The 11,089-nt window shown below is 42.2% G+C and overlaps 1 protein-coding gene across 1 annotated transcript in view; it reads right to left on the reverse strand.

The window, feature by feature from the left end:
- The window catches only part of LOC148526672 (kelch domain-containing protein 3-like), an 88,658-nt gene extending 78,138 nt beyond the window's left edge, over positions 1 to 10,520 (reverse strand). The window contains exons 1-2 of the mRNA XM_088470260.1: positions 10,318 to 10,520; positions 9,703 to 9,775 (exon numbers count right to left, since the gene is read on the reverse strand). Of these exons, the coding sequence (XP_088326386.1) occupies positions 9,703 to 9,764 (62 nt within the window). The 5' untranslated portion in view covers positions 9,765 to 9,775; positions 10,318 to 10,520. The remainder of the gene's footprint in view (positions 1 to 9,702; positions 9,776 to 10,317) is intronic.
- Positions 10,521 to 11,089: the final 569 nt, after the last annotated feature.

The following is an 11,089-nucleotide window of genomic DNA, read 5'->3' on the forward strand; positions in this document are numbered from 1 at the left end:
TGTGTCAGTGGCGTAAATTCATCGCAGACACCCAGAGGCAAGTTATATTTTGGTGCAGTGTGCAATTGACACTGTGCAATTCGCATGCAAACCGGCTATAGATAGAAGAAGGCAGCGGCTGATGGTCTGACATGGAGCTCTCCACTAGTGTATGGTGACTTCTCAGGTGCCGGGAAGGGGTGCCATGTATTGGGCGGCCATGACAGTACACTCCAGGTACATAGTTACAGCCCTAAGTGGGGTGAATATGTTGTGGACAATGGAGGAGGTGCCCCTTCAGAGCTGGAGCCCAGCGGCAGGCGCCTCCATTGTCTCCCAGAGTTCTGCCCCTGCCCTGTGTCATGGTGTTTAGCACAGAGGGCAAAAATCAATGGAGCCTTTCCTATCTATAAGGAATTTGTACATTCTTGCCATGTTATTGTGTGTTCCTATAGTTCCCAGATTTACCCCATGGTACCTAAACTGGCTTCTGAATAATTCATCCACATTGCACATGCATTTGTTCTTGAGAAACTACATTATAAGCTACATTGGGACAGTGGTGAGGTGCCTAAAAATATCTCTGGTACTAATAATAATAATAATAATAATAATAATAATAATAATAATAATAATAATAATAAGCCTTAATGCAGGGGTCAGGGAACTTTATTACCTTTTACCCCAAAATATATTTAGATATGCCGAAGGTACCCCCTTGATTTGAACGGAAGGAAATCATATAGCAGTGCCCCCATATAATGCCAATGTAGTAGTGCCCCCATAGTTATGCCCCTGTAGTAGTGCCCCCATATAATGCCCCTGTTGTGCTGCTTATACAAAAAAAAAAAAATCACTTACCTTAATCCCCGCTCCTGCATCCGCCGCTGTCCTGTCCGCCCGGCTGCTCCTCGGAACTATGGGAGAGACGTCATGATGTCTCTCCCATAGTGCGCATGGAGAGAGCCGGAAGCTGGAGTACAGAAGAGAACTCCAGCTTCCGGCTAGTCCGGCGCTGCAGGGAAGGAGCTGGGCGCCCGCTGGTAATAACATCTCAGAGGGCGTCCAGCTTAGAGCCTCCCTGCGGCACAGCCGGGCATGCATATGAATCATTGATTCATATGCATGCCCGGCTGTCTGTCCATTACCCCCAGGAATTTCATCTTTATCCCATGTGGGGTAATTTACCCCTGTTCCCCGACCACTGCCTTAATGTCTTTGAGCATTTTGCCTTTTTTGTGTTGCTCCAAAATGTGAAGCTAAGTTAATGGGAACTTCTTTCAACACCAAACAAATTGAGGAAGCTAAGAAAGAAAAAAGGTCTAATAATATATGTTTTCATCTCTATTAAGATCAGTTTTGTAAATATCACATGCCAAAAACTGTAGGAAAAATACCAAGTAATGGAACATACCAAAGTAAAATGTGTAAATAGCAATGTATTAGCCACATAGTTGCACAGATATAATAATCTAGCTTGTCTCTCGACATCATAATCAACTGCAATATTCAGTTTAGTTTACTGCAAACAGGAAGTTGCCCTGTGCACCTTTTATAAATGAGTGCTTGTGAAAACGTCAGACAGAATAATGAGACACAAATGTCCTTGAGCCATTCCAATTCAGGAAGTATAACCTATGTACTCATTTCAGTAAAGATATTCGTTGTCTGGTGGCTATAAAATAGTCATTAAAAGTCACTGCTGGGAACAAAGGACAGGATGTAGACGTGAAAGAGATGACTACTTGAACAACACAAACTACTGTAAGTATATCAAAGATGATAAAGGGAAATGTTTTATTATCATACTTTTCTTGGTGTTAAGGTAACCCCCTTTTGTGATTCCAATGGGGCATGTAATATAACATAACTAATATAAGCAAGTTAAAACAGTTCTTTAGCAATATAAAACTATAAAAGTGTAACCTCATGGCTGACAAATATAATTATTAATCAATATAATAAAGGAGTTTGGGAAAAAGATTACTTGTGCATTCCATTCAGAATGTAAATAAAACAAAACCGGGACTTAGTCATATTTATCCTGTCCGGTGGTGAATTCATCAAGGCGGGTCACTCTGTCCCAGAGCGCTGTCACTACAGTCCTGAGGGCCAAGGGTGCAGCCATATTGAGACTGATCAGTAAGTGCTAGTATCCAGTTGCTATCGGTCTGCTGCACTCACATGACTGACTCCTCTTATCCCTTGCAAAACCGCTCTATTTAAAACTGCACCTGCCGCTAGCACATTGTCGGAACAATATGGTTCAATACCTCATTGCATGCTCACACACCAGTGTGTATGTGCCACCTCCAATCCGCTTTCTGATCCTGTGCTGCTATCTGCTGGATGTCTACAAGCTGCTGCTGGTTCATCTACTCTACAGTCCTGCGCTGTGTCCAAACTCCAGTCTGCAACATTACCAGCCTGTGTTCACTCTGCTGCTCTCCTCCGGTCCCATTCCGGTTCTGTTACTGCTATCACCGGTTCCAGCTTGGTTCAAGCCTCAGGTCCCATTCTTGTTCTGTTGTTGTTATTACCGGTCCTATGTCAGGATGCGGCCCGCTACTCACCTTTGCGCCGGCGTCCTTGGGCTTAGGTGCTCTGTTGTGAGTGGAGGTGAGTGGTGACTGAGTATTCTACCCAGAGTCTGCCAGGGCTTCTGTGCATTCTGGTTCCCAGGGTGTCGGGCATGGGCGCAGCCATGTTGGTCCATATCACCTGACTAGTCTCTCCCAGTGGTAGTCCTGCAGTCACTCAGCTGATCCTCTGATCCAATGACCAGCTACCTAAGGGTATTTAAGTCTGACTCCAGAAACAGGTAACTGCTGTTCAACTTCACTGTTCCAGTGTCTGTGATACTCACCAGTGTTTCAACTTAGTGTGTTGCTTCAGCCTTCTTGCTGTTCTCCAGTGTTATTTGCATCAGCTCCCATGCTGACTCCCAGTTTGTCACTTCAGTTCTCTCACTGAACTCCAAGTCTTTACATTACAGCACTTATGTTGTTGATATTGTGCTGTTCAGTTCCCCAGCTGCCTCCCTGTGTTACTGGTGTCAGCTTGCGTGCTGATTACTAGTTAGCTCTCAGCTGGATCCTTAACAATTCTCAGTGCATTCCTGTGTTATATTTCCTTGTGTTCTCAGTGCAAGTCAGCACCTGGATCCTTCACAATTCTCAGTGCATTCCTGTGTTCAAGTATTCAGTTCAAACTGTGATCTCCTGTGTTCAAGTATTCAGTTCATATGCTGCTCTCCTGTGTTCAAATATTCAGTTCATACGCTGATCTCCTGTGTTCAAGTATTCAGTTCATACGCTGCTCTCCTGTGTTCAAATATTCAGTTCATATGCTGATCTCCTGTGTTCAAGTATTCAGTTCATACGCTGATCTCCTGTGTTCAAGTATTCAGTTCATACGCTGCTCTCCTGTGTTTAAATATTCAGTTCATATGCTGATCTCCCGTGTTCAAGTATTCGGTTCATACTCTGATCTCCTGTGTGCAAGTATTCAGTTCATATGCTGATCTCCTGTGTTCAAGTATTCCGTTCATATGCTGATCTCCTGTGTTCAAGTATTAATTTCATATGCTGATCTCCTGTGTTTAAGTATTCAGTTCATACTCTGATCTCCTGTGTTCAAGTATTCAGTTCATGCACTGATCTCCTGTGTTCAAGTATTAATTTCATATGCTGATCTCCTGTGTTTAAGTATTCAGTTCATACTCTGATCTCCTGTGTTCAAGTATTCATTTCATACGCTGATCTCCTGTGTTTAAGTATTCAGTTCATACTCTGATCTCCTGTGTTCAAGTATTAATTTCATACGCTGATCTCCTGTGTTCAAGTATTCAGTTCATACTCTGATCTCCTGTGTTCAAGTATTCAGTTCATACACTGATCTCCTGTGTTCAAGTATTAATTTCATATGCTGATCTCCTGTGTTTAAGTATTCAGTTCATACTCTGATCTCCTGTGTTCAAGTATTCAGTTCATACTCTGATCTCCTTTGCTAAGTTTTCAGCTCACTAGCTGATCCCTTATGTCCTAGTTATTTAGTTCTTACACTGGACTCTAGTGTTTCTTAGTGTTATGACATCCCTACGGTTTCCAGTGTTAACTCTCGAAAATGTAGTTCCGGTCTTCCTGCCACTCCCAGGTACCTGTCCGGAGGGCCGTGACCTGCTCACTTGGTGCAGCAAAACCCATATCCCAACTGGAGGGGTCACGGTTCGGCCGCAATAGGTAGACCTAGTACTGTCACTCACCTGGTTGTTCCCTAGCCGCCCTAACCCCCTGGCTTTTGTCTTCTGCTGAGGAGCTTCCCATATGGTTCCTGACATCCTAGCCTAGTTCAAACCTTCAATCCTATTATGGTTCTGCTGCTACTATCTCAGGTCCCATTCCTATTCTGTTGTTGCTATCACTGGTTCTAGCACGATTCAAACCTCCAATCCCATTCTGGTTCTGCTGCTACTATCTCTGGTCCCAGTCCTGTTTAAGCCTCCAGTTCTACTCTGGTTCTTTGCTGTTACCTTTGGTCCCAGTCTGGTACGAGTGATCCTGACTTCAAGCAATCCCTCTGAATACAACTCTCTTTCTTATTGCAGATTCAAGTGGACTTCAGATTACTTTGTTGCTCAGCAGTTGTGTTGCCTATTCTAAGCATTGCAGCTCCTGACTTAGTTTTGTGACTCTCTACTCACCTTACCAACAGTATCACTATCGATGGTGGTGTTACAATGAGGGTCCTTTCTTTCAGTGTTAGGGTAGGTGCTGAGTCTCTGCTTAAGTTTTCACTGGGGACTGGATCTAGATTCCTCTTTGAGGGTGTAGGCTCCAGTTACCCAGCCCTGGTAATCTGTTTGCAGCATCTTCAAGCAGATTCCAGACGGGCTACCATTTACCTGTATTACTCACTGTTCTGTCCTCTGAGTTCTCAAACACAGGTTCCACACTTTTATCCCTAGTTCCACTCAATTGGTTCCAGGGGCAGACTGGGAGCTTTCCAGGTGTCACTGACCTCTCTGAAGTCACCAGGCATTTACCACATGGGTCACACCCCCGAGTAAACTCCTGATTCAACCACTACAATTCCACTATGACTCATCAGCCCAGTCCAAGAATCCTGACTTGGATTTGAAAACCCTAAACATGACACTGTGTATCCAATCCTTTGATAGTAGTACTAATGCAGTTGATACTAGTACTCTATAGCAGTTCAAATATGGCAGCTGAGCCAAAGTCCTGCAGGGAATATATATTCAGGTCACCATTATATGGGAGTCATAGTTACTAATAAGTCTGGAGTTGCACGAGGCAGTATTACAGCATGTACGGACACTGAAAGTGGGCATCTTATTCTGGGCATACACTGTACAATTATCTGTCCAATATCTGTCCAATCTGGCTGGTTGAAATGAAAACCTGGTAATGTATGGGAGCAAATGACAATTGACCATTTGCTCACAAACACTGGAAAACAGACAAAATTGGTCGTTCAGACAAATTGGTTAAAACAGACAAATTTAACCAATATGAAGAATAGTTTTTTGTCCGTTTTCCAGTGTTTAAAACCATATGATCAGTTGTCATTTGCTCCCATACATCACCAGGTTTTCATTCCAACCAGCCATATTGGACAGATATCTGCCATATTATTGTATAGTGTATGTCCAGCATTAGTCCTTGCACATTCATACGCACAGATGTACACCACGGAAAGACTTTGTCTGCATCCACCTCTGAACCAGCCCCAGCGTGTTTTGCACTTAATATTTCCAGGTGAAACCCGCAGTAAAGTGGTGGCTTGCAAAAGCTGTAGCTTTGTAAATCTAGCCAAAAGAAACAATACAATCTGGTAATCTTCAGATAAGCGTTCAGCATTAGTGCAATATTAAATAATATTTAAAATACCAGCTGTCATAAACAAAGACTGGTAGCCAGAGATGCGTTCTCCAAATCATCAAATGTAGTAAAAAAATGTGCTGAGGCTTGGGCTTTTGCATCCTCTCCTAAAGAAGAGGGGCCCAGTTTATCTCCATTCCTTGATCTATAAGGCTGTGGAGATAGAGAAAAAGATTTTTTGGATTCCCTTCTCTGAAGTTAGGGGAGTCTTTACATCCCCAACATTGGCCCCTGGAGCCAAAAGGCCCTTAGAAGGCAAGTTTATTTGTGCCCTTCTCTGCTGCATGGCTTGGAAAGGCTGATTTCTCTCAAAGGCTGGTTGAGGCATCCCGTTAGGAACAACTTTCCCATAAAGATATAGCCGTTCATAACTTGGTTGAGGGTGGACCATAAGGGTCTCATCCAAAACCACTCTAAAAGCCGTGACAAAAAACTCACAAAATAAAAAACATGAAAAAAGGGCATAGTTCATTAGTGCTAGTGTCAAATAAATAAATAAACAACTGCCATAAGGTTCTAGCCTTGCGTCCGGAGGATATAAAGAAATAACTGCCATAAGTTTCTAGCCTTGCGTCTTGAGGATATAAAGAAATTTCTTGTCCAGCAACAAAACTAGGACAAAGAAACAAAAAGTGTTGCCAAGATTACAAGTGCATAGTGGTCCCATGCTTTATTTTTTGTTGCGTGAAGGTGTACTTTCCTCCATCATACATTTTCAAGCACCCTTGGGCTCTGGTACATTGGGCTTCAAGCAACCGGACTTTCTGGCATCGATCATGGCAACCTGTCCATCATTCAGAAGCAGGTATGTGAACTCAAGGTAGGCCTCCCCTGTCTTACTCCCTCTTCTATCATACTCTCTGTCATGCTCCAGAGTTTTCATACAAAAACTGTGTTTTTATACGTGTGCCTCCCCAGCCATTGACCTCACCGCACGTCACTGTTCAGAAGAGTGTCGGCTTCCCCTGAATTTGTATTACTACACTTGATCTTAGCCAAATCAGATAAGCAATTTTTTATTCATATTCATAATACAAGATACGCAAATTATCTTTAGCTACTTTTCTTCTGTTAGAAAAATAAGCATTTAACTGTTTCTAACTTATCTACTCATGAGTTGGAAACAGGGTCAGTCTGGCCTGGTGGGAGGCAGGGGAGATCCCCAGGAGGCCCTTCTGTCTGAGGGACACTCCATCTACTTTAGAGGGGAGGGGCCCGAGTCACTGTCTGCCCCTCCCTTTCGGATAGACCCCACCTATATCGCCCTATCAGTGGCACCAGAGTGGGGTGGGTGCAGGGGCATGGCTTGTTAGCGCCAGCAGTGGCCCTTGCACCGGGCTGTTACTGTTACCTGTCTGCCCATCCATGCAGCTTATTGGATTGTTTACATATATGGTCTGCTGACTGGTGTCATGGCTGGGCCCTCCTCAAGCATTAAACCAAGGTTAATTAGTTCTTGTAAATAGTGTTTAAGAAAACCAATAAGACAGCACAGAGATGCAGGCATAGTGTATGCACTTGTTTATTTTATGACTATTTGCTTTGCTTAAGCCTATCCCTTTGTATAGAATTCTGTACTTTCATATATCAGTTGTGACATAATTGATATGTTTGTTATAGAATAAACGTAGCATTACTTCCTTTTTTATTGTAGTTAACAAAGCAAATGTTGTAACTTAGCCCATCATAAAAAAGATTAACAAACTAGAAAACTGAATGTATTAAAAACTGTAATTTCTGCAAACAGCAATAGAATACAATGTGCCCCACATAAACATACAACACAGCCTCCTCTGAACAACACATTGCAACCCCATGGCTACTACAGAACTAAATAAGTACTGTAGCTCCTAACGAGCATTAAAATGAATAATTCATTCCAGTTTATTTTACCTCCTCTTCATTCGGATGTCTATTCTGAGACTAGTGTTTACACCACAGATATGCTGTATTAATAGATAAGTACCACCTCTGCTGCAAGAAATGAACTTGAGGTAAAAGCATTTCTTTAGATACTCATCAATGAGTGAGTGCAATAGTTTCTAAATATCCTGATTGCTGTGTAATAGTTCTGAGGTTTGGCCAGATAAAGGGTGAGGTTGTGCAAATTATTATGTGCTTTTGTGTAAAAAAAGGCATGGTTGCTAAGAATAAGACTGACCCTATACTGTCCTGATTTAGCTGGATAAGGGTTGCCTGAAGTGCTGATAAATTTCAGTTTTACCTCCAGTGACCTGTGCGTTCCCGTATCATGGCTATTATTAAATTCAGCCCCATCTGCATAGTATTGAATGCAGCCAATCTGAAAACAAATAAACATGCAGACACATTTGACCATTTTTTTTACACATTGCTAAACCTCCAGCAGCAGTTCCTCCAGTGGATTCAGTATGATTTACCGCCCGGCGGGCAGTTCAAATCCCGACAGCGGCAGCCCGACAAGGATGAAAATCCTGATCGTCCTAAAGGTAAGAATTCACTAACCTAATTCCCCCCCCTAACCCTAACCCTCCCTTAGGGGTGCCTAACCCTAACCTCCTCCCCAAGTGCCTAACCCTAATCCCCCCTCTAAGTGCGTAAACCTAACCTCCCCTTCCCCGCCACCTAAACCTAAGTCCCCCGAGGGGTGCCTAACCCTAACCTTCCCCCGATGGTCCTGACCCTAACCCTCCCTTCCCCTAGCCTAAACCTAACCTCCCAGGGGAGTGCCTAACCCTAGGTTCCCCCTGGGAACCCTAAACCTAACCCTCCCCCCCGCGGCTGTCACGCTGTTACCTTTGATCGGTAAGCTGGGTGTCGGGCTCCCGGCGTAGGAAAAATGACAGGCATCGGGATTTCGATGCCTGTCATTTAACCCTTGCCGGGATTAGACAGTCGGGAAGCCGACGGTCGGAATTCCGTCCATCGGCTTCCCGACTGCTTCCTGCTCCAGTTTCAATTCTTCCTATAATGTAACTAACCACTTTTCTTTTATTGAATACAGGGTGTGTGTTTTGATATTGTAGTTTTACATTATATGCAAAATGCAGAATTTGAGTTTACAGCATGTATACACTGAATGCAGTCCATGCATTATATTACTGCAATGATCATATAATATGATTGTATTTGGTTGGTGACCAATTCAGATAGAATATTCAAATTAAATAATTCTGTTAGGAACAGTAACAATATTGGGCATCAATCAGAGATGTACGCTAAAGCTATCACAGCTGCCATCCCGTACGCAGCTGTTGTGCGAAAATATATCCATCTGCGTAAAAAGACGCAGCATTGGTCACAAATCATTTGATTATCGCAGTTCTAAGTAATCCTAAGGCTACTCAGAATGGCGGCGGAAACTGAGACTTCACTGCATACGGGTTCACAGATGCAGGCTGTGACATGCCCCAAAAAACAATCACGATACGCCTGCGTTCTTTGCCGCTCCTCTCCGCCACATGCCACAAATGCTCCTGACTGTCAATCACACTGTCAATCACACTACAAGTAAAAGGTATTGTACCTTGACGTATGCACAGTGCGACTTAGAGTTTACCGATAATTGCTCAACTGAGTAAGTATCGGCATTGCGTCCATCTCTAAATCAGGCACATTGTTGCAGAGGGTACTACTAACAGTGCCCACATAAACAGGTTAGGACATAACAGACTCAACATTTTTCTTTAATGTAGTTGGATTTCAGATGTGTCAGAATTGAGAAAATATTCCCTTTGCTGTTTCCAACTTTTATTCTATGCATGGGGATTAAACAAACAGTATGTGAAAGCACTATAGCATATACATCTGGATATTCTGTAGCACATCAAGTGTAACATACCGTGGTCTTGGTGGTTCTCCACAGATACTGCTTTGTATCCAGTGCCCACTTGCCAGAGCCATATCGTTGCAGCCTAATAAAGTCATAGATTTATGTACAGAAGCAGAATTATAACCAATAACCAATATCTTATCAGTAATTAACTGATATTTCAATTTTTAAAGCCATAAAAAACAATTCCCACTTCCTCATGTCAGTATTTCTTCCTACCATGCATTACAGTGCGGTAGAGGAAGGAACACTGGCAGTAAATATAAATAGTACTGACAGAAGCACCCAATAGACCACTTGATGTGACTAATTCTAGCACACTGAGGGACTGATGTGGATATATTTACAGGTCTGTATAGCCATTATTTGCTTATGCCCTCACTGAACCTACGTGAGAACGCCTCTTCCCACCCCAATTCATCCTCTATGGTCATAAGGGTGGATGCATCTAAAATACGCTCTAGCATCACACCAGATACAATACCCAAACAAGCATATGTTCAACTCTACATCAGCCCCTTTATTTGCATTACCAATCAACACAAAAACATTTACTGTTGTCATAATATTAATTGTCCATAAGTTAGTATATAACATATCAACTTATCGGAGTGCTTCTCTTACCTGACTTTGCCTCTTAAAGTCCCAGACAGCAGAGTAAAATTATATGCTTCACTGGACAAGTAACTGTACAGTTTTATCCCTGCTTGGAAATTAAAAAATAAAATAGAGGAGGTTTGCAGACTCCAACTTGCAGCGTTGATCAATGGTTTACTTTACTTGGCACTTGTTGCTATGGTTCAGAGCAAACAAAGACAGCCAGTAAAGTATGAAATTTGCATGAACGGTTTCAACATCAGTAGAGGAACACAGGACAGGTAAAGCTGATATGCTACACTCTTTGTTTCAGGAAGACCAGGAGATCGGATCACCTTAGTATGATGAGTGTCTTAGAAGCCAAAGCAGTAAAGTAGTGCTTCTCACATATAATATGACTTTCTGTAGATTGTGTACTTTTGAGTATCATGGAGAAATGTTAAGTGAATCTTATTTTTTTTGTAAGATTAATAGGCTTATTTAAGTGTAAGTGTATCTACAAGATTCTGGAACATTAAATAAAATGTAACCTTGCAACTCAAATATTGTAAATGTTACATCACTAAATTATTTCCCAGTTCATTATTTTTAAAATTGACATATATTATTAGGTGCACCTGCTTTAATAAAATAAAGATAAACCAATAAATAAAGTATTTATGATTTCTAAAATAATTGGAAAATTTAACTGTTTTCATTATTACAACAGAAACACCAAGTTATCATGGGAAGAAGGATTTTCCCTCATTTTTGTCTACCACTATCAAATATTAAAAAGGTACCATTGGGTTCATACAGT

This window comes from Taudactylus pleione, unplaced genomic scaffold, assembly GCF_031769625.1.
Source record: "Taudactylus pleione unplaced genomic scaffold, aTauple2 ptg000095l, whole genome shotgun sequence".
NCBI classification, from domain to species: Eukaryota; Metazoa; Chordata; class Amphibia; order Anura; family Myobatrachidae; genus Taudactylus; species Taudactylus pleione.